This window comes from Podarcis tiliguerta (genome assembly GCF_965153285.1).
Source record: "Podarcis tiliguerta genome assembly, chromosome: 1".
NCBI lineage: Eukaryota > Metazoa > Chordata > Lepidosauria > Squamata > Lacertidae > Podarcis > Podarcis tiliguerta.
The window spans coordinates 25882321-25906639 of record NC_139534.1 but is presented as its reverse complement, the minus strand read 5'-3'; the positions used below and the strand labels follow the sequence as shown (position 1 = coordinate 25906639).

General features: G+C 40.7%; 1 protein-coding gene across 4 annotated transcripts in view; it reads left to right on the top strand.

Moving 5' to 3' along the window:
* The first annotated feature begins 3467 nt into the window (after nt 1-3467).
* NCKAP1 (NCK associated protein 1) overlaps nt 3468-24319 on the top strand; it is a 47593-nt gene continuing 26741 nt past the window's right edge. The window contains exons 1-8 of one of the 4 annotated variants that reach the window (XM_083406644.1): nt 3468-3652; nt 3813-4030; nt 12934-13044; nt 21133-21219; nt 21865-21921; nt 22572-22714; nt 22804-22894; nt 24039-24176. In XM_083406644.1, the coding sequence (XP_083262770.1) occupies nt 3923-4030; nt 12934-13044; nt 21133-21219; nt 21865-21921; nt 22572-22714; nt 22804-22894; nt 24039-24176 (735 nt within the window). In that variant the 5' untranslated portion in view covers nt 3468-3652; nt 3813-3922. Of the gene's footprint in view, nt 3653-3752; nt 4031-11499; nt 11518-12933; nt 13045-21126; nt 21220-21864; nt 21922-22571; nt 22715-22803; nt 22895-24038; nt 24177-24319 lie in introns of those variants that run through there. The other 3 variants (XM_083406643.1, XM_083406642.1, XM_083406641.1) reach the window with 3 other exon arrangements.

The following is a 24319-nucleotide window of genomic DNA, read 5'->3' as shown; positions in this document are numbered from 1 at the left end:
GAGTCCACCATCTCTCGTGGGAGTCTGTTCCACTGCTGAACAGCTCTTACTGTCAGAAAGTTTTTTTTCTGAATGTTTAGTCGGAATCTCCTTTCTTGTAACTTGGAGCCACTGCCTCGAGTCCTACCCTCAAGAGCAGGTGTGCCCCATCTTATAGTTATTCCTGCATAAGTATAGAACCTGACATTTGTCCCTATTTAAATTCATTTTGTTCATTTAGGCCAGGCATGTCCAAAGTCCGTTTTGTGGGTCTAATCCAGCCTGCGGGCTGGTTCAATCCAGTCCCTGTGGCAGCTTAATTCCTGGGGTAAAATCCCCCCAAAAACTCAACAACTTCAATCCTAAAAAACTTTGGTTGGCCCTCATGCATGTTCACTTCATCAAATCTGGCCCTTTGAAAAACGTTTGGGCAACCCCGGTTTAGGCCCTGCTCTCCAATCCGTTAAGATCACATTGAATCCCAATTCTGTCTTCTGTGGCATAGGCTACCCCTCCCAGTTTGGTGTCATCTGAAAATTTGATAAATTTGCCTAACAAAGAAACTGACTCAACCAGTTCAACAGGTTCCCTCTATTACAAACTCCAATCTTGCAGATACCAAATTACACGTTTGGTTAGATCCACGAGCATCATCCAAACTAACCCCCACCCCCCATCCTAAACAATAATGTTATAAGTATAAGAAAGGTGTGCTGGAGAGGATGAGGACAAAGGCTAGTCCTCCATGAGCTTCTGGGCAAGGCCCCAGCTCCATACAGGAGACCTGAGCAGTGTGTGGACCCAAACTCTTTATCTAACCATCTGCACCCATACTATCCTACCCATATCTTAAGATCTGCTCTCCTGTTCTGCCCATCCCCATGACTGGTAAATTGGGCGTTCATATATTAAACCCTGCTAGTGTGTTTATGGAGGTCATAACTGCAATGTTCAAGTTTGCAGTAAAATCGCCCCCTGCTATCATGGGCACGGCCATGAAATTCAGACAGTTGTTTGAAAGCAGGTGTGTGGGTTATGATTGACAGTAAGCGGGTGGAAATGAATGTCAAGAGTGTCTGTCGAGGGATGACAATTGAGAGTGGAGAGCATGGCTGCGACCAGCAAAAAGACTGAGGGGGAAATGAGATGAGGGAGATACTGAAGTAGCTTTAAAAAAAGTTAGGGTGGCTATTATGAAACTTAAAATGGTTGTTTTAGGAAACGAAATAACTGAGAGGAACTGAATTTGACAGATTCGCCCATCCCTGCTCAGAAGTTTGATGACCATAACGTACACAAGTGAGGCCCTCTGACTTTAATGGGATTTACTCTCAAGAAATATGCATGCACAGGATCACAACTTCAAAGTGTTAGGAAGAGGGTCTCTGGGAGTAGAACGCAATCTGCAAGTTCTATCGTATGAAAAACAGGGCAAATAATAAGGACACTTTAAAACTTCCAAACCCAGACCAGTTAATGCTATATGACTGGAATGCTATCTTTTACCGGCTTAAATTTACGACACAGCCAGATTATGTGCAAATGAAAAAGTATGCAACAACTTCTCAAAGATACACAACCTGTCCCAAACCTAAGATCTCATGTGGAAGTCCTCCTCTGGCTGCTCTGGCTTACGAAAGCGAGATGGGTAATGACTGGGATGAGAGCCTTTTCAGTGGTGGACCCAGTTATGGAATACTCTCCCCAGGCAGGTTCAGAAAGGGCCAACTCTTTTATAATTTAAATGGCAAATTAAGACTTTTTATTTCTCCAAGGTTTCTCATAGATGATCTATAGCAGCTGTTTTTGTTGTTGTTTGATTTTATCATGATCACAGACTGCTTTTCCTTGCCGCGGCTTCAATTGTTTTGTTTTTTAGATGAAGGGTTTCTTGCAAACGGCTTTGATGCTTGGGTGGTGTAGCCCATGTAAGATTTTAAATACTACTTGCTTCCTCAGTGACACTGGTTTGAATTTTGTTCTGCCTTTTGTGTTTTGATTTCACCACTCCTATGGAAGTTATTTTGATGCTGCCTGGTCTTGTATTTCCACTCTTTCTATGTAAATTGCTAGACTCATCTACACAGTTTCATTGCCCAGCTACACCCAGAGGAGGAGAAGAACAGAAGCAAGCAGGAGCAACATTCCTGGCACCTTCTCAGATTTTTCTTAAGTCAGTTTCCTGATCCTCAGCCATATCCCCCCAAGCAAAAGGTGGTACTTAAACAGATAGCATTTGCTTTTTCAGAAAGGGCATTCATAAATTTTAATTATTTTTATTTGTTCTTCCAGTAGCCTTTCATGCAATCTTAGATTACTCCACCCACACCCTCCGCTACTCCCCCCCCCCCATTCTGAGCACGTACACAGGTATTAAAAAAACACACCCAGGGATTACTGGAAGTGCGGATCTTCTCACTACCGCTTTATTCCACTTTTAAACTTTTATCCAGTTCCATATTTTCTTATAATGCAGGTAGGGATGCCGGTGGCACTGTGGTCTAAACCACTGAGCCCCTTGGGCTTGCCGATCAGAAGGTTGGCGCTTTGAATCCCCGAGACGGAGTGAGCTCCCATTGCTCTGTCCCAGCTCCTGCCAACTTAGCAGTTCGAAAGCAGACCAGTGCAAGTAGATAAATAGGTACCGCTGTGGCGGGAAAGTAAACTGTGTTTCCGTACGCTCTGGCTTTCGTCACAGTGTCCCGTTGCACCAGAAGCAGTTTAGTCATGCTGGTTCCTTTTTATAATGCTGGTTCTGTTTTCTTTCTCTGTGGCATTCCAAGTGTAACTAGGAATGCAACCAAACTTACAGCTACAGAATCTCTATCATCCTACAACTTTTGCCAATTTATTACAAGTCTTCAAGCAACTGCAGAAGCAGAACGACCAGTCCAGATACCAACCATATTAAACCCATTACATCATTAAATCAAATATACTGTATATATATATATATGCCAGAAGTTGCCCAGAGTGTCTAGAGCATGGGTAGGCAAACTAAAGCTCGGGAGCCAGATGCGGCCCAATCGCCTTCTCAATTTATTTAAAATGCATCTCTGGGTTATTTGTGGGGCATAGGAATTTGTTCACATCCCCCCCCAAAAAATAGTCCGGCTCCCCACAAGGTCTAAGGGACAGTGGACCAGCCCCCTGCTGAAAAAGTTTGCTGACCCCTGGTCTAGAGTTTAGAAGACCAACCTGGTCAGATAGGTGGGGTATAGAAAAAACCATAACAAGAACGATGATGATGATGGAATAGGACATCCCTATTTTCACCAGAGAAATGTCGGGAGGGCGTGCAACATACCGGATTCCCCAAAACCCGAAAGGAACACACGAGAGAGAGAGAGAGAGAGAGAGAGAGAGAGAGAGAGAGAGAGATCTTCCCCTGCTACGCGCTGGCCGGCAGAGCGGGCGTCCATCGGAACCTGCTCCAGCTGCCTTCCACAGCCCCCCCCCCCGCCACTTCCGAGTTTCCCACGTGACAGCGAGAGCGCCTCACCTTTGGAGGAGCAGCAGAGAGGCGCCCGGTCACGTGGGGCGCCGGAGCCCAGCCTCTCTGTGGGCAGCGGCCGGGTGGAGGAGGAGAGGGAGGGGGGCGAGAGAGCGCCTCCGCTGCTGCCTCCGCCGCCACGCCTAGCGAAGCCCGAGATTGGCGGTGGCTGAGAGGAGGGCGACGACGAGGGTGGCGGCGGCGACGGCTGGCCAAGCCGGGCCGCGGCTGCTGCGGCGGCGCTGTGAGCGCGGCTGAGGGGGCCGGGCGGGCAGGGGAGGCGCGTCGGCTTGGCGGAGGCGAGTGCGCAAGCGAGGAGCAGCCGTCTTCCCCTCAGCAGCCGCCGCCGCCGCCTTCAGCGCGAGCGACGCGGCCCAGCGTCCGCTCGCTCTTCCTTGGCTGCCGCCGTAGCCGCGCGCGCAAAAAGAGCCTAGCCGCCCTCGCGTCAGGATGTCGCGCTCGGTGCTGCAGCCCAGCCAGCAGAAGCTGGCCGAGAAGCTGACCATCCTCAACGACCGCGGCGTCGGCATGCTCACCCGCCTCTACAACATCAAGAAGGTGCGCGGGCCCGGCTGCGGGGCTGGGGAGGAAAGGGCCGGGGATGCGGGGCGGCCTAAACTGCCTCTCTCGCGCCTTTCCCCGAGAGCGAGGGAAAGGAAAAAAGGAGGCCGCCGCCGTCGTCGTAGTAGTGGCATCTTAGTCAGCGAGGCCTTCTGGGTGTGGGGACTTGTTCGGCTCCGGGGCGGAGACGCTTTCCTTTGCGCCAAGGCCCTGTGGGGAGGAAGGAGGGGTGGGAAATGTGGGATCGGGCCGCCGGATGCACCATCTGGTTTGATCCATCTGGTCTTCCTCTCTCCCTTCCCCACATACCCCATGAAAAAGGAGGATGTATCGGGAAGGGGGAGGTGGTTTTGGGGGGGGGGGAAGGACTTCCTCCTCTGCCCTCCCCCCCCCCAAAAAAATCTCGGCCAGGTCAATTTTTTTCAGTACCAACCTCTCCCTCCCTCCCCCGCGCGCCTTTTCAGAAAATGGGTTCAGAGGAGGGTCGCCGCCACAATTCCCTGTCGAGTACTGTATGTGATTTAAAATGACTTGGGCGCACAAATCGAGGGAAGGTAGTAGATGGAGCCTGCACTGTGTGTGTGAGTCATGCAACGGGGGGGGGGGCAGGATTAACCTCTTCTTATACTGGCGGTCCAAATAATGACAAAGCGGGTAGGGTGGGGAAAATAAGATTTGGACCCTTTCTCATTGGCAGCGAAACTGGATTTGGAACATTCAGGTGGTTCCAGTGAACCTTAGAGTGCGGATGGTTTAAATAGCAGGTGCTTGCTTTGGTTGGTTGGATTAGCCAAAAAGAAAAGGTACATTTTGGAAAGTTAAGATATTGCTGACAGGCTATGCTTCTGGTAGTTTTGGCACACTCTGTAAGCAACCCACAGTATTGATGTCCTGCAGAAAATCAATGCACTGTTCTCCCCCCTGCCCCTCACAGAGTGCTTTAACAATCGTGCAGTGTTGTGAGAGTTGTCAGTTGCAAAATATTAAGACAGAATGTTCAAAAATAACAATTGGTTGTTTTTCTGGTCATGATTTCATCTGCTGCAACTGTACAGTACAATGAAAATTATAAAATATTTCTAAAATACTCATTTTTCTTAAGTGAGGTTAAAAATTCCACCCCTGATATATTAAGCAGGTCAAAGTTAGGCAGATTATTGAAAATTAAGCCCTATTGAGTTTAATATGAATGTTCCTAGGGTCACTACAAGGTTTGATTTAAAAAAAGAGAGAATTCACTGTCAATTTTCTTGACACTGCATAGTGTTATTTTTATATATTATGTATTGCCAGGGTCTTTAAATTTTCAAGCTGCATAAATCTGATTGATTTAAAGACTTCAACTCTACAGAAAGGGGTAGACAGAGATGGTGTTCTTTTTTCATGGGCAGCAAAAAACTTTTGGCGTATTACATACTGCCTGTTGACTGCTGGAATTGTTGCAAGCAATTGGGATTGGTGAACTTTATATTCTGCAAGTTACATATATTCTGAAGTACATAGGATTACTTAATACAGGTTTTAGAATCCTAGAAACATATATTTGCAAAGTTGGAAGGCATCCCTGAGGGCCATCTAGTCCAACCCCCTGCAATGCAGAAATTTCAGCTAAAGCATCCATGACAGATGGTCATCCAACTCTGCTTAAAAACCTTCAAGGAAGGGGACTCCACCACCTTCCAAAAGAGTCCATTCCAATAAGCAAACAGCTCTTACCAACAGAAAGTTCTTCTTGATGTTTAGTCAGAATGTACTTTCTTGTAATTTGAAGCTTTTGGTTTGGGTCCTACCCTCTGGAGCAGGAGGAAAAAAACTTGCTCCATCTTCAAAGTGACAGCCTTTAGATATTTGAAGATGACTATTGTAATGGCTATCAGATTAATTGATCAGAGGGACTCTAGTTTTTAAAAAGAAGACAGGATGTACAAGACTGAAGTCAGTGCATTCCGGATTTTTAAAAAGTTATATGGCGTTTAATGTGCTTTTAACAAAAGTTAAAGGTGCCTTAATGAAAAAGTTTCTGCTAATGATACTTGGTTAGCATGGAAATGTTGCTCTGTAGGCTTGTAAATAATAGCAACATGACAGGTCATCTGGCAAGTGAGAATGCAGGAAACTAAGCATGTAAACACTGCAAAATGTTCTCTCACTTTTTGCCTTCAACATACTCCATATCAAAGTCCCATTAAGCATAGTGGTGCTTACTTCTGAGTAGAAATTTATTGGATTGGATTTAGTAACTCTTGTAAGCTTATTTGTAAGGGAGTATCAGAGGGAGTGAACTTTTTTTTTTTTAAAAAAAAGCCTAATATCAAAGCAGCTTGTATAGTATGTACTCAAAGCTCATATGTTTTTGTTCTAAAGCATGTGTGTTGTTGAAATTTTGTACTATCTTATCTTCCTGTAGTGTAGACTCAAAGCCTGAATATTTTCTTTTTTTGAAAAATGAAAAAGGATACATGACTTAAAGGTGTCAACCCTGGTAGCATAGCATCACTTTGAATGTCTCTCCTTTTCAACTTCCAGCTATAGTTAGTTAATAACTTAATTATAACATTCACCAGAATTACAGGTCCCTCATCTCACCCCACTGTTACAAAGTGTTGAGTAGAAAATAAAGCCCATCATAAACAGCTGGGCTTGAAACAGTTATTTTTATAGCAGATCAGAAATTCATTTTGTACTTAATGTGGATTGCATTTTTGTATCTGAATTTTTATGAAATTGCTGTGGTAATGAAGGGTCAGTGTTTAAAGCAGTGGCTTTTCAGGTGTCTTGCTAATGTGGTCTAGTAGTAGATGAGGCAAAAAAAATGGCATTCATGGGATTCTTAATAGTGCAGTCTTGTTATTTCTCATGCTGTTGCAAAGCCCTTTTTTAGTTTTTCTTTATTTGCTATATAGATATAGATATACAGTGATGCTTACACAGCTGATTGTTTTGTTTACAAACCCCCCCAAGCACTGAATGTCTATTTAATTATATTTAGCTTAAAAGTCATTTCAGATTTTAAGCAAAGGTGTCATCCCATAAATCTCCATGTGTTCTTGGAGGCCTATAACCATGTTGCATATGTAATATAACTATGCCAGGTTGATGGAAAAGTAGTGATTTTCTTGTCTGTTCAACTCTCTTGGGCATGGGTTGTCACTCAGTTTGTCCCTTAATATTACATTCTGGAGTAGTGAGATCCAGATCTCAAACAAGCTTGCACTAGAGTCTTCCACTACCTTGCAAAAGCCCTCTAAAAGCAAGGAGAGAACTTTTCTAAGTATCCTTTCTGCTTGCCACACAGCTAGTTTAGTGCAGGAGGGAAGGACGTATCTCCACTACTACTGAGTATTTTGTTTTGTAGGGTTTTTTTTTTAACAAGAAAGGTTTACTATGCAATATGTGGTATTGCGGTTAGATAAATTGGTTAAGATTTTTTCTTCATTTAGAAAAGAGGAAGTAATTGCTGCTGAGAGTTGGCCTGTTCTGGCCAAAGTTTAAGTTTTGAAACCCCATTGATTTTCAGTTTTTCTGCTCCCTATTGTATAATTTAAAAAACTGACTGGATTGTTGTTTTTTAATTCACACCTAATTTATATGTGTATATTATTACCTCTCCTGACTTAAAATGAAACTGTTCCCCACCCAGCCCATTCAATTCCTGCCTCAAGTTGTTAATTTTATTCTAACTAGAGCAGTAGGGTTTGGGAATGTGCTAGCTGCAATAGCTCAGGCTCACAGTCTTTTTGTTTAATGTAATCTCTTTAGCCAAGAAGAGTTAATTTATCTGTATTTTCAGGGTAATATAAAGTACAGTGTTGATGAAATAAAACCACCTATTTTATGTTAACACTGTTCACTTAAAAAACAGCAGCAGCAAGAATACTCATAAAAACCCTCTAGTGCACTGACTTGTGATAGCTTGTAAATCAACCTTTTTGAAAAGAGGGAGATGCTATGGCTGTCTCTGGATTATCATCCAGGGCTTTATAAACCATGGTTATTCAAGCTGTGGCTGTGCACTTCTCTCTTGCTTCTCCTTTTCCACTCTTGCACACCAGCCAAGTTCATTATTTCTTCTGAAACAGAACTCTTGGCTAATGTCAGTTAACAAGCTAGGTGAATGAAACAGGGTCACATACTGGTTTATTAACAGATATGAACAGAGCAATCCTAACAGGCAGCTATGTCATAGAACAGATAAGATAGCATAGTTAAACTGCATTCTAAGTGTTTTTTACCAGAATGGCAGGAATTCTTTTTTTGGGAAGAGCAGTGTAAACCAGAGGTCAGCAAACTTTTCCAGCAGGGGGCCGGTCCACTGTCCCTCAGACCTTGGGGGGGGGGGCAGACTATATTTTAGGGGGGAAATGAACGAATTCCTATGCCCCACAAATAACCCAGAGATGCATTTTAAATAAAAGGACATATTTTACTCATGTAAAAACAGGCTGATTCCCGGAATGTCCGCAGGCCAGATTGAGAAGGCGACTGGGCTGGATCCAGCCCCCAGGCCTTAGTTTGCCTACCTCTGTGTAAACCCTCATTTTCTTCCTGTCCATTGGCTTGTAGAGGGTAAATTCAGTTGCACCACCAAAAATGCAGGTGTAAGTTTAACCAAGCTTTGCGAGCAGGACCAGTGAAAGAAGAGAGTTAATAACATGCAGTATGACTTTGTTTTATATTTTTCCCTCCCTCTGCTACGAACATTCCCACTCTTGACAATGTCTTTCCCCCCTCGCCACACTGGTACAACTTATGCCAGCAGAGCTTTGCCTCGGATACACCCAGCTGAGTTATTTTGGTGTTTTAAAGCTAGCTCAACCAGGGCATGGGGAAATATGCAGTATTCTAACTTCCCCAGTCATATCAAGGTGTTAGGTTTGCATCTGGCTCAGACAAAATGAGAAACTGGCTTTTTTCAGCCTGCTGAAAAGGGTTCTTCACCACTGCTCTAAGCAGTGATTTGGGGTGATTTTTTTCTCAACACTTTTTTCCCCTTTGGAGAATTTTCCATTTCATAATTTCATTAGTAGCAAAGAATAGGTACCAATTGCAAATATTAAACAAGCATGGCAGTTCTAAAAAAGACAAGTAGAATGAATGTTAAATTAGGGAGTTAGAAAGTTTTCTGATGCAAACTGATAATTTTTGCAGTGCAGATTACGCTTATTTGTATAAGAAACTTTTCAGGAAAATCCGCATTGCTGGCTAATGGATGAGCTAATTGTTAGTATAGAAGAAAGAAATATATTTACTTGGAAATACCAAGACATTCATAGTTTACTAGTGAATGCATTTTTTCCTCATAGCACAATGCACAAATTATTTTTCAAAGTAATATTCTGATTTTCCAGATGAAGTCTTTCTCCATGCCTAGTTTCTCATGGGAATAAATTGTTTCTAAGGCACAGCTCTTGTTGTTCTTCATTGGATATACTGTGGCAGTTGTAATCATCTTCTCAAACTTGGGCCTTTAAAAAAAATAGTAGCCTTTGTCATCAACCTCAGCCTACCAGGATCTGCTTTAGGTGTAGCTAGAGGAATGAATGTGTTAGTCTTCTGGTTTTTGATTTTTAAGAAAACAGCTGCAGTATCCATGTTACTAACCTCAAATTTATTTTGAAATTCCCCTGAATTTAATTAGTTGTTGGCTACATGATGTGTGCGCTTTGTAGCAAGTTGAAAATACCAATGGAGATGTAAAGTCAGGTGTTTGCTTATCTGGATTGTGGACATAGTTCAAAGGCAACAAGTTTAAGAGCAAATGTTGCTCTTTTATATAAACTAAGGATTGTAATGAATCATTGTATACTCTCAAGGTTACCAGACCTTTCCCGGGGACAGTCCCTGGATTTACAAATCAGTCCCTTGACAAATCCACTGAATTCAACTGAAGTTGAAAAGTCTCCCTGGATTCATTGAAAAAAAAATCTGGTAGTATACTCCCTAGTATACTCCTCTTTCAAAGTTTTCATGCTGCAGCCCCCTTTGCAATTACTAGCCCCCTCATACACTTTTTTTTACCAGTGTGCCTGAATGTATTGTAGATAAGGGTCCAACTCTGTTCTTAGTTACAAAAGCTTCTCTGGTTACTGTTGAGATCTGTCGACTGACTGACCTCTTTTTATGACAGTTGGAATTGTTGGTATTGGGAAGTTGCTGACTAAATAATTCTTCTGCATTTACAACAAAACTAGTGTGTGCTATAATATGGCCTTGCTGCTGTTGTACCCAAACACTTCAATCTACCTCCTACTTGGCTGCAATTCTAATTCATCACAGGCAGCTACTTGAATATCTGACAACTGAAGCCATTAGTTCAGGGGTGGCCCTCTACATGTTGTTGGATTTGAACTCCCATCTGTCTTAGCCAGCTTGACCAATATTAGAAATTAGAGAAGCCAAGCAAATGGTGCTCCATCTCACTTTTGAGGGACACTGTAGACCAGGCATAGGCAAACTCGGCCCTCCAGATGTTTTAGGACTACAACTCCCATCATCCCTAGCTAACAGGACCAGTGGTCAGGGACGATGGGAATTGTAGTCTCAAAACATCTGGAGGGCCGAGTTTGCCTATGCCTGCTATAGACATTAGCCAAACTGAAATATTAAATCACATATAAAATCATAGTTTTAGATTTTATTTTATGGTTCTCTGTATGGCATACCAGTGCACATGACATTGTTGTAATTTCAGGTTTTAAAAAAATATGTAAATATATTACTTGGTTGGTTTAAGAATGGTAGCCAGTGTGTTTTTTCTGTACTGTATAGGAAACAGGCATGTTAACTAACTCATTTGAAAACCATCCTATGTAAATGTCAGACATATTTTTGAAGATCATAGCTGTACAGTATTTCGTATAAAGGTAGCATTAGGATTCCACTATAATGACTGTTTGTTTTTTCATTCTTGGCTACCGTTTCTATTTCAGGTATGTAATATTTCACTGATAGTTGCTCTCCTAAAAATTGCATGTGCTGTTTGCTCTAAACTTTGTTTCTTTCCAACCTATCCCTCTTGCTCAGAACAAATATATTGGAAGCTGATGTGATACAACATTTTGTGCACTGGAAATTGTTGTACACACATTTTGAGCACCAAATATGTAATAGAAATAGTGCCTTTTAGAATGCTGCCTGTAAGTAGAAATATTTAATTATGCCAGAACTTGACTTTAACTTTGTTGAATAGAAGTACCGTATTTACTCGAGTCTAATACGCCATTGAATCTAATGCACACCTCAATTTTCAGAACCTTGAAACCAAAAAAAGTATTTTCTGGTGAATGTAAAGGTGCCATTGAATCTAATGCACATCTTAATTTTTGCAACATAATTTGGCCAAAAAAGGTGAGCATTTGATTTGAGTAAATAGGTAGTTTGCTTTTCTGGACATGATGCTTGTGGGAATCCAAGAAATTTTTTATTTATGTGTAATCTTCTCTCTTTTCATTGCAATGCTTCCCCAGCAAGGACAAGTATGGAAGGTTTGCAAAGCTTTTTCACCTTCCCTCTGCCCGCTTTCAGATCAGTCTCATACTTCATGACTTCTGTCTCAGTAATTCACAACACAACTGTAGAAAAGTTAATAAGTGGCCATCTTGGCATTTCACTATGTTGTGTAAAAATGCATAGCATGTTATAATTTGCATGAGCCACAAATTCTCTATTAAATTAGAATTTTGTATCTAGGAAGGGATTTTGGAACAGAAACGGGATTGCTGCACAGCGTTCTTCTGAGTATGTAACAGTGGTGTGTTAATTACACAGTTCAACTATACACCATTTTATGTCCCAGCTTGTCTTAACTATATGTTAGAATGTAGCACTTTTTTAAAAAGAGTTCTACTGTTACAAGGGATCATAAATTTATTATGTAAACAGCTAGCCAGCTGTGGGGGAACAGAATTGTGTGACAGGTGATGTAGAGAGTAATGTCTTTTTTGAGATCAATGAAAGAGTAGATAAAATTTAAAATGTCCAAATTAATGTACAGATGGAGTCACCATTCAGTCTGGGGTGCAATCTGTTTGATACATGCACATTAGTTACAGTCTACCAGCAGTCCAATTACAGTCCTTCAGCAAATGTATGCAGCCGCTCTATACAAATTAAATTCATGCCCTAGGAAGCAAGCTGATAAGAAAATAGCATGTGGCAATGGAACTTGCCTGCTGTTTGTGCCATTAATAGTCAACTTTTTTCTTGCCACACACCTCACTAACAGTAGACTTCAGTGGGGAATGACAATACCAAGTCCACATAAATACTTGCTTTTCGTGATGGAAGTAACTCTTTGTGGGGCTGTGGCATGTTTGTAGGCCTAAATATAATGAATCTGGCTCTAGGTTCAGAAGCTGTGCCTAATGATAAGCTTGTTAAAATGTAATTTAAATAGTTCTACTCCATTTGAGCTACTCCAAGTTGTTTAGCGTATTAGAGAGAAATCGCAGGTGAACTACTGTTAACTACATATTGCTTGGTTCTTTATTTCAGATAAATTATACTAATAATGCAATAAGCGCAGCACTGCCCTGTATAGGTGGTGACAGCTAGAGTTTTCTACCAGTTGATTAGCATCACTAAATACATGGTGAACCTACCTCATGCTTTACTTCTCGCCAAAGTTTCCATTTCTTCTTTTAAGACTGAACTTCCCCTTCACTGCTGTTCTGCACTAACTGCTTTGAATTTCCATGCATTTTTTTCCAGTAGAAGAGCATCTCTGTACTGTGTCACATTACATAGTCCAGCTGTGAGAATCCCCACTCATTTTTTTCACCTGCTCACTAAAAAGCTAAAGAAGTCTATCTAGTTTCTAATTGAAGATCAGCTAAAAGTATATAGTATTTAGTGAAAAGAATATATGTTTAGTTTCTTCTTCTTCTCATTTTCTTCCATAGGCATGTGGAGACCCAAAAGCAAAACCATCATATCTTATTGACAAAAACCTTGAATCGGCCGTCAAATTCATTGTCAGAAAATTTCCAGCTGTCGAAACACGCAACAACAATGTAAGTAATGATACAACATTGTAAATATTTGGATTTGCTTGATAATTATTACCTGGCAGTTCTTCTAATGGCATTGCCCATTGGGTGGGATGAGGGAAGCACCGAATGATATTGACACTGGTTAAATCGCAGTGGTGTTGATAATATGCCAAAAGAACCAGTACTGTATAAAAGACAGGTGTTCCACAGCTCCATCTTTTTCTGTTGACTGAATTATGGGGAAAGAGTCCTGGATTGAGTTTTAAGATTTACAGTTCTTATAAAGGGACAGAAGCCTTGTGAAATTTGGAATATACTAATCCTAGACAGTGCAGGGCAGTTTTTCTGTAATCAGAATTGCAGTGTGAGTATTTGTAAGATGATGAATTGATGGCAGAAATTCATATAAGGCTTTCAGTTGCATGCTACATTCCTTGGAGTGAGTGCTGTCAGTTTATTCTACGGACAGTGCATTGAAAGTCTACGTGTATACAGCTCAGTATATTAATAAACACATCGTGGAATAAAGCTCTGAGGTTTTTCTTAAGAATGTAAAGTGCTGCGTATCTTCACAGAAGATGGAAATGGCTTACTACTGGAAAACAGTTGACCAGGAGGCTTCCAATTTAGGTAATCCTCCAAACTGAAATAGTTCCAGTTCTTGTGGAGTCAGTCTTAGAACTAGATGACTCTGCATGTCTCAGGAAAGTTGGAACAAGGGCATTACTTGACTTAAAGCAATCCATAACCTGTGGCCTTCCATAAGTTGCTGTACTCCAGCTTGCATCATTCTTTACTACTGGCCATGCTGGTTGGGGCTGATAGGAGTTGGAATCCAACAACTTATTGGAGGTCTACAGGTTTCTCATCCCTGCCTTGTTCAGTTTCCTTGCTTGTCCCCAGATAATTTGGTTTTGCTGTTGCCTTGTTGTTCCTTTTATATTGACTTTCATGTCTTGAATTAAAATGGGATCAAAGCAATTTAAGACTGTTTACAACATTAATTGAATTATGGTTGTAATGCAGTAAACTCTTCATAAACTAACTGTGATTTCTTTATAATGAGAATTGAGAGGAAGATATTTTTACATGTTTGTTTTCTTCTCAGAGGTGGAAAGGGGAGGCAAGTAATGGGCTTGCATGTTCTCTGCATGCAATAGTTTGCATGAGTGCTTGAGAATTCAAGTTTCCAATATGGTTACTAAGCACTGGTAATTTTAAGTGTTCTTCCCTCTCTTATGGTCATTTATTAGGTAATGTTAAAATACATCTAGTACTTTTTATTTCAGTGATACTGATTGCCAAATGTCAAACAGTGCCAGTTACTAAGCAGAGATATTTTGCCAACCCACAATTTCATATGTAACATCATATATTTAAACATAATAGCTTAGATCCAAAAGTGTTCTGCTAGCAGAGAGTATTATGTGCTCATGGAAGGGTTGTTTCTGATTTAGTGGAAGAATAATGTGAGATAAGTGAGCTCCAATCCAGAGAAGTCCTTCCTTTTTGTGTAAGTTCTTATGTAAGACTTTACACAAGCACTTTCAATACTTTTTTATAACCCACTGGAGCCTGTATCTTCCTCATTCACCTTGTTTCTCATACAGTAATGCAATGCAACTGTGATACTGTTCTACGAGAAGTCTTGCACAAGAGTTCACAGAATAGCAATAATACATTTCCTCTTTTTGCTGGGAGTTCTTTGGATCAGAAGGATGCAGTGGGTGGTATCCAATGAAGTCTGTTGGCACAAGGACTTCTGTCTGCACAACATAATTCCCCCTCCCTCCCTATCCTCTTCTGCCCCTGCCCAGTCTTTCTGGGGTTTACCTCAACCCTCCAGAGCAGACTTGAGCAGGTGTGGGAGGTATTGCAGAAAGAGGAGAGGGAGGGAAAATGCTGTTGCACAAACTGAAATCCTTCCGCTAACAGAACTACTTTGTTGGATACCTCTTAGTATAAATATATATTTGACAGTTGAAGTTCTACTGATTTGTGTAGCAATTTTCTGTTCCACACATGGATCTTTAGTTGTTGTTGTTTTTTAGCAATGGGCATTATTAACTTAGTTTCCAGTTTGCATAAAAAATATTTACTTGTAACAAAAACATGAAAAATGGATATCTAAAGAAAGTATTCAACTAGGGTAAATTTAAAGAAAGTAGCTGTATCCTTTAGAACAGAGCTAATAACGCTTATTTTAGGACTATGTTAGACAAGTTGTACCTGATTAATTTTGTGTATCAGACACGAATGCTATGAAATTAACAAGATTAACAAGAATTAACAAGAAAAGCATCATTTTCAAAGGTGGAAGAGCTTGAGTTAGCGCAGGCATCACCAACCTGCGGCCCTCCAGATGTTTTGGCCTACAACTCCCATGATCCCTAGCTAACAGGACCAGTGGTCAGGAATGATGGGAATTGTAATCCAAAACATCTGGAGGGCTGAAGGTTGGGGATGCCTGAGTTAACGCCTCCTAAGTATTCAAAACTTTGTTTTGAAGTGTGAGAAATTGAGTGAAAGTGTCTTTTCCTTTGGAAACTTGTGGGGAAACGTGTTGGTAGATGCTGTCAGTTCCCATTTTGTGTGTGTCAGGATCTTCCTGTAGTTCTTAAAATACTGACTTTCTCCCATGAGGTATTGAACTCCCATAGTTGAATATCAGGATCTAGAGTACAATTAAAACCAAAAAAAGTATTTGCTGGCGAATGTAAATGTGCCATCAAATCTAATGCACACCTTAATGTAGCTTGATTGTAGGTAAATTAAAGTTTTTTCTTTGGATAGAAATAATAGAAAGTTGCAACTTTCTAAAGGAAAATGAGAAATAGGTTTTGGACTGTGAAACTGTTTTTTGAGTTATGGTACAAACTGCAGAAAGGAATTTGCAGTAGTTATTGTTATTATTTATTACCCACACTTCACCCCAAGTTCCCAGGGTGGGTTACAGCAATTAGAACATGGTGTCTCTGGGATTGGAGCTCACTTTTCTCACATTATTCTTCCACTAAATCAGGATCTAGAGTACAATTAAAACCAAAAAAAGTATTTGCTGGCGAATGGTGTCTGTGGGGTTGGCCAGGGGATACTGGTTACCATGAGCTCAGGCAGCCTCAGAGTAAGTAAGCAAGCAGGCGAGGGAGCCCAGCCAGCCAGTCCACCAGACCTTGCTGTTGAGAATGAATAGACAAGTGGGAGGCTTGGCAGGCAGGTGTTGTGCTGGCCTTTCTGGTGCTTACTGTGTGCAAGGTCTGCCTGGAAGCTAAGTGCCCAGTGCTGAAGGGGAGCTTTTCCACCATGCAGACCTGGCAGCACCCGCTGCTGTCACTGCTGCCTCCCAAGGTATAGTTCTGGCCTCATGTTCACCTTCGGCCAGTCTCTGTCGGGCCACCAAGGCATCCTCTTCCCAGGCCCCTGAGGAGACAGCTCTCTCTGGGGCAGATGGTTCAGAGACTGGGGGCAGTGGCGACAGCTGCTTGAAGCACTCCCAAGGAGTGGGGATAGGAGAGGAGGCTGAGGGAACACTCCACAAGGAAGGGTGTTTGAAAAGGAGTGAGGGGCTGCCAGCTCTGCAGGCAAGGGGTGACATACCTGGGTTCCAGAGCCCCACAGGGATGCTGCAGAAAGAATGTAGGTGATTAACGGAGCTGTGGACTCAAAGGGGTTGAAAAGCTCTGCTCTAAGGATATTCTGGAATCAAACTGTAGTAAGTGTGCCATTGTAATATTTACATTGGGTGGTATGCATATTTCTGGTATGCCATCTGTCTTATCTATAAGAAGACAATTGAAAGGCTAAAACCTGTGGTGCTGTAAAGAGTTGAGGTACACTTCCCCCTGTTCTGATTTTCTCAGGTTTTTTTCTTGAGCTGTTTTGGGTTCCTGATACTTTCTGTACTCCAGCTCTCTTAAAGCAAAACCGCTGAAATCTTCCCCTTTTTGAACTCTCTCTTGAAGGATTGTGTTAAATAAGTTTAAACAATCAGTTGCTTTTTAACTAGGAGCAAGCTGAGATGGTACTTTAATAGGGTTTATATCTGTATTTAAAGAGAAGCCCTCAGGCTAAGCATGCAAATGAGCCATTCTGGAATACTTGCTGTAACACTAAAGATCCAAGCTTTATTTTAATATTAGGTTGAAATCCTGTAGACAAGATCTTGAATGAATAATTTAAAACATTTGCATTTTTTCTGGCAGTGTAACTTGCAGAACAATACTGATATTATTTGATGGAATATTGGACAACTAGCCTACTTAGGCAATTTTTAGAAATCTATCTGAAATCCCACATGTAGAATAACTAATCCGCCTTGACCCTCAACCCCCCCCCCCAATCTTGGTGCTGAGACCAAAAAGATGTGTTGAATCACAAGGCCCAGTGGAATTTTAGATAGGGATAGAAAATAACCAAACAACCCATTGAATATTGTCCACTTTTTGACTTGGCTTGCTTCTTTAAAGCAATTTTGCCCTGTTCTTTAACTGGAATAGCTCTCTGAGGGGCTTACAAAGATTAGTAGTAAGAGAATCCCTGCGCTCAGGCTTACAATATGAAAGATATAACACTCAGTGAAAAAGGGATGGGGAAGGAGGAGGAAAAAAACAAACTCAGGCAACAGTTTTTAAAGTTATAGTCAGCTGTATTGTAGAACCAGCTAAAATGGAAATAGTTCAGGTAGCCTGAGAGAATGGCTACCACCAGGTGACAGTGGACCAAAAGCAGCTGGTTCTCAGCAATGGTAACAGAATAGTAGTCAGATACCTGATTCTATTAGAACTGTAAAAAAAGAACAGGGTTAATTATACTAATTACAATAATTTGTATTAACCTTTGTTCTTGAGGACTTGTGACTTGTGCTGTTCACATACAGTCCTAGGTTATAGGTTATATGTACAGTAGGCCGAGTCCACTGTACATATAACGTTTACACGCTCACTCACTTCTGGTATGCTATCTGTCTGATATATAAGGCCAGGGACAGATCCCAGCCCTGCTTTAAACTTGCAGTTGGAAAAGTGGGAGGGGAGATGCTGGTGGGGTGCTCCAGGCTCCGTAGCAGTTCAGCAGCCAACCAGTTGCAAGTTTTTTTCCTAATGTTGGGGAAAAGGTGGTCATCATTCAACTCCCAAGTGATCACACACCTCTGCAGCTCTACCATTGGTGGGATGACTCATACCTGTCATCACACATGTTGTGGTAAGTGAAATTCCTGTTGCACTGGAATTTCCAGCTAATTCCCACCTCCCCCCCCCCAAACTACTATTGAAGTCCTCCTCCCTTTCAAAAGCAGTGTGTCATGCAGTGTTTGGGAGGCCAGAGAGGTTAAAAAGAAAAGGGGTGTGTGTGAGTCTAAAGCTCTCTTGGGATCACAGGACTGGTTTTTTGGTTCTTTGAATCTTGGCATATGTTTCAGGTGGGTTGGCGTAGTTTATAGATCTAATTGGACAAAATTTCCTGGAAAAAATCATTACAAGTAGTCTGAGATGGGGTCTAATATTTTCATCAGCCCCCTATCTGAAGGCATGTAATGACTAGCATCAGTAACATTAATTCGGGAAAGGTATAAGTAAATACTGTTTAAAGTTGAATTAATTACCAGTCTTGCTTTTTGACTACAGAAAACATAAAAAGCATAAAACATTTAAAACTGTGGTAAAAGGCTAAGTGGTTTGATAGCTTTGGTGAAATAAATATTTCTTCACTAAGCGATAAATATTTTGAGAAAACAACCTTATAATTTTTGATACTTTTCTGTATAAATATTCTACTATAATATATAAGGATATAGCCATAAGATTGAATAATGTACATTGATACACTTAACTGTTCTTTGTTTCATTACCAGTCTAAAGGTGTGTACATTTTAATGTGGTTACGCTACTGTCTTATGCTGTATAATGCTCAGTGTGGTCTTTCAGTTTCTTTTCCTTGATCTCCCCCCCCCCCCCGTTCTTATTTATGTCTAGCCAGTCATATGATGTTATCCAATTGCAGAATGTGTGTGTATGATTGAGATATAAGTAATATATATATATGTCAAGGGAGAGTTATTTAGCTAGATGCATATGAAAGAAGGTGACTGTGGAAAGGCCCTTAATCATATTAGACTTTTTATGTGTTCATGAATTGGAGAATCATACAGACCCTCCTGAATTTGGGCCCGCAATATTTACCTTTCATTTTTCTCAAAAGGTAAAATTTTATCAAGATTCTGTTGCTGATGCCACCCTCTTTTAATATTTTGATTATTCTATGGTATCAAAGTAGTTGAACTGGTCATTCATTTATTCCTTACATAGACCCAGATACGAACAATGACAGCATTTCCTGTACAAAATACACAAGTCTAATTGGCTCTACATACTATTTAAACATAGATTATGCTGAATGTACTTTTACATGCAAAATACGTAAATTTTACTTTACATAAATATGCTGCCTGCAGGCTCCATTAGACTTCAGTCTATTTTGTACTGGAAATGTTCTTATTGCCTTTTGACTTTGATATATGATGTCTATGTAAAGACAAAGTAGAAATGGATGGCCACACTGACCTAGATACACAAAAAACTGGAGTGGGCAGGATTTTCAATATTGCAGTGGCCAGGAGTCATGAGATGCCAACCTTCAATTTCATAGTTCTGTTGACTGTGAGAACCAGCTTTTTTATGAAACAGGGAATGCTTTCCATTTTTGTGATCCATATGTGTATAATGAAAATTGAATTTGGGTAAAAGTTTCCCCCCCTCTATTAATGTCAAATGGAAGAATGTAATTTTAAAGTGTGATATTTATCAATGAAAATAAGTGAAAATCCCTGTGCAACTTTGTGGAAGACATTGTCTATCTAGTTTATGCTTACAACTGTGTGGCATAGATGTGTGTTTTTAAATGCTCTCTATACATTTGAAGGGCATGAAATTACTTTTTAAAAAATTAATATAGGAAGTTGAAAGAAGATGTTCTAATTCTTCGCTAGTCTTTTGTGTAACTTTATTCTTTCCCTTTCTATTGATTAGTTTGTATCCTGCAGGAATAACACATTTGATCACTGCTGAAAAATACAGTGTGAAAATCTACTTTTACAACTACTGAATATCCTTGTATTCATAGTCTCTCTTCCATTTCCTCACCAGTGTCTAACACGCTATCCTCTTGCTTCTTTTTCATCTTTGTTTCTTTTGTTGCTTGTGTTTTAATGTATATTGTGTTATATCGGACTGCTTAAAGAACCGTGACTGTATTTTATGTTTGTATCTACATTTTATTTTGCATGCTTAACGTGGCTTTGCCTGGATATTCTTTTTGGTAAGTTCTGAATTTAAAGCGTATTGTTTTCTCCGTAGTAAAATCTGTAAACTCTGCTGTCACCTCTTTTCCCACCTCAAGAAATCTGTCCTTACTTTCTTTCATGTTGATTTGTGCTCATTAATGGTTTTGCTTTGGCTAATTACTCGTATAACCAATTCCTTTTTAACACTCTCTAATCTCTAGTAGTTATAGTTAATAATTTTGGTACTAATGTGTACTAATTAGCTGGTAGTTGGCGCTTATTAGAAGAAGCATTTAGTTGCAGAATGTGGGCACCATCACTTAACATGCTTGGAAGGATTGCATATAGCCCAAAGGTGTATCCTTGCTTCTACATTCTGCCCCTTGGCCCATGTGGATAGGGAGGTTTGCATGTGCAGCAGTGTGCTGCCAGTTCTTGGAATGGGAAGCTAGCTTGTTTGCTACTTGCCCATCTAGCCCTCCCTCTCCAGGTCAGAGTCTGGCTTGGACAGAGGTCAGGAAGGGGAAGCAGTCACTGGCTTCCTGTTTTCTTGACAATTGCCAGCAGAATGGTAGATGCTTACATCAATGGGAGGGAGAGTGACTTATTGAGCTTAAGGCAGGAGGAATTGTGCCCCTTAGTTTGTTCATATATTAAAATCACAACCATGAAGACCTTGCTATTGGAGAAATGCACTAAACATTTGATCCCTGTAAAAATTGTGTACCTGCTTCTTGCAAGTACGATTCCTTGGCTTTCTTAAAATTATGCATTTGTTTCTAAGAACTGTTTAGTTTATATGTGTGTGTGTGTTTGATTTGTAGCAACAGCTTGCTCAGCTGCAGAAAGAGAAATCAGAGATTCTGAAGAATCTGGCTTTATATTACTTCACGTTTGTTGATGTTATGGAATTTAAGGTAAGGCACCTGAAGTACAGTTCAGCTGCTCTTGCAGGCCTTGATAGAATTTCACAACCATTGACTGCAGATTAAATAATTTATTATGAATTGCTTTTTAAAAGTGCTTTCTATGTTAAAGTAATGGATATTTTAAAAATTGTTTTTTCAAAAACGTATTGCTATTATTAATAGGGACGCAGGTGGCGCTGTGGGTAAAACCTCAGTGCCTAGGACTTGCCGATCGCATGGTTGGCGGTTCGAATCTCCGCGGCGGGGTGAGCTCCCATCTTTCGGTCCCAGCTCCTGCCCACCTAGCAGTTCGAAAGCACCCCTAAGTGCAAGTAGATAAATAGGTACCACTTTATAGCGGGAAGGTAAACGGCGTTTCCGTGTGCTGCGCTGGTGCTGGCTTGCTAGAGCAGCTTCGTCACGCTGGCCACGTGACCCGGGAGTGTCTCCGGACAGCGCTGGCCCCCGGCCTCTTAAGTGAGATGGGCGCACAACCCTAGAGTCGGACACGACTGGCCCGTACGGGCAGGGGTACCTTTACCTTTACTTATTGCTATTATTGGCTGAGGGTGTGTTTTTGGTTTTTTTTTCCAAATTCAGGAAAAAATGTCCAGTAATAATTTCAGATTTTTCCTTTCTCTTTTTGTTTTCAAGGACCATGTCTGTGAATTGCTGAACACTATTGATGTTTGCCAAGTCTTCTTTGATATTGTAAGTCCACGAAAGTTTTTAAAAATTCAATTGAACTGCAATTCTTAATACATTTACTAGGGAGCGAGCACAAGTAAACACATTGGGAAATTACTTCCAAGTAAACATGCATAGGATTACACTGCGCAGCTGAGATAAAAATGGCCTGAGTCCTAAGTAGTTTAGGCCTTTAAATCAATACAAATACTACGAAATAGTGCCTGGAAAAGGACTGAGAGTTGAAGTGGCTGTTCAAACATTGGTCTTGACCTATTCCTCTAATTGCAGTAAAGGTGGAAAATGGTCAAATGATGCTGTAGCTCACTTCCAATGTATTAGTTTTGTCTGGGAGTTTTGGTACTTTATGTATGCACTGCTTTCTAACATAATTCTTGGAAATATCTGAAAAGGCCATTCAGCCTGGAGTCCTCTAAGAGTGAGTCCATTGAGTTGTGCTAACCTATTACACATTTTAGTGTTTAGTATGTGCTACAGTAAATAAAGATAATATATTTAAGGTGCTTCTCTATGTTTAATAGGTGCTAATAGGTGCTAATTTTAAGTTGTTTGAGACGTTTCAAATGCATATGAAATGTATGAAGGATTAGAACTTGAAGATGATATGAGTAATCAGTTACAATACAAAACCTTTTTTTGTATTTCATTTCTAGACTGTAAATTTTGATTTAACAAAGAACTACCTAGATTTAATCATAACCTACACAACACTAATGATATTGCTGTCTCGGATTGAAGAGCGAAAGGCCATCATAGGGTTGTACAACTATGCTCATGAGATGACACATGGAGCAAGGTAAAATTCATAGCACACTGAATGTCTTTTTTGTGAGGATTGGGAGCATGTTATGCATTTTCCTTAATCTCGTTTGCTGCTTTTTTTAGTGATAGGGAATACCCACGTCTTGGCCAGATGATTGTGGATTATGAGAACCCTTTGAAGAAGATGATGGAGGAATTTGTACCACATAGTAAAGTATGTATAAGCCTTTTTCCTCTTTCTGACCATTTGTCTGACTGTCTCTCCCCCCTTTTTTCTAAAAATAAATGTGTATAAGTTTTTTTAAAAAAAATAGAAAATTGAGGATAAGCAGTTTTTAATAAATTTGTCAAGCTTTCCCCTCTTTCTGTGTGCATTTAAAAGAATTAAATAGTTCATTTAGACAACCCAAACCCATGATAGTTTGTGAGGTTAATGGCAATTCTGAAGATGTCTACTTAGAAGAGGAAAGTTCCATTGAATCCATTGGGGCTTATTCCCAGGAAAGTGAACATAGGATTGCAGGCTTAAGTGTGGGACTAAGGTACCAGCACACCGAACCACGTCTTCAGGCACAAGTGTGGCCCTGAAAAGGTCAAGTTGGGGGTGTGCATGCACAATCCCTGCTGCAATGTTTCCCTGCACACCGATACTACTTCATATTTAGAGAGAAGGTCTGAAGGGGGATTCTAAGCACATTCAGGTGAATTCACTTAGAATTCCCCTTCAGGCCCTCTCAGAATTAGAACACCTGAAAAGGGGACCGTGCATATAAACTTCCCACTTTTAGCCCATGTACATTCTCCACAAAATCCTGAGGTCTGTTATTTTCACTTCTTGCCAGTGTTGCGCCTTTCTGTCCTACTCTGCCATGACTATCCCCATCCTTGCAAAAAAAGCAGAGTAGGAAATAGATATGCCATGCCCATGACAGTTTGAAGCAAGCTTCGAGTCTTTGAGAAATGATCAAATGGGTTCTTCATTTACATATATTTAGCTAAAGGAGGCTTTTCTGTCTGGTAGATACATTGGTTCGGCTTAGAAATTTACTGTAGGGATAACATGCTTATATCCAAATTCTCTAATATCAACCTAGTTATTTAAGAACTTACAATTAGCAGCTTTAAAATAATATTTTAAATTTTAAAATCCTTTGGCAAAGGTTGCATGTGAGGCAGGGAAAAAATATATCAAGTCCCAGCATTTGTCTCATACAGCATTGGATAGACATGAAATACATGACCATTAGATGCTTGAGAGTACTGTAATAATGGAATAGATTAGAAGAACATTAAATTGTATTTATTGTACTTAATTGCTAATCGTTCAAAACAATATGTTTGTATTTACTGTGTTCTAGGCTCTTTCAGATGCCCTAATCTCACTCCAGATGGTCTATCCTCGACGAAACCTCTCAGCTGACCAATGGAGAAACGCACAACTCTTGAGCCTCATCAGCGCTCCCAGCACAATGCTTAATCCTGCACAGTCAGACACAGTACGATACTTTACTTTGATTCAATTCAATTCTGTGGAGCTTAAAGTTTGTGAGGTTTGCTTTTGAAAATTCCCAGCTCAGGTTATTCTCTCTCTCTCTCTCTCTCTCTCTCTCTCTCTCTCTCTCTGTGTGTGTGTGTGTGT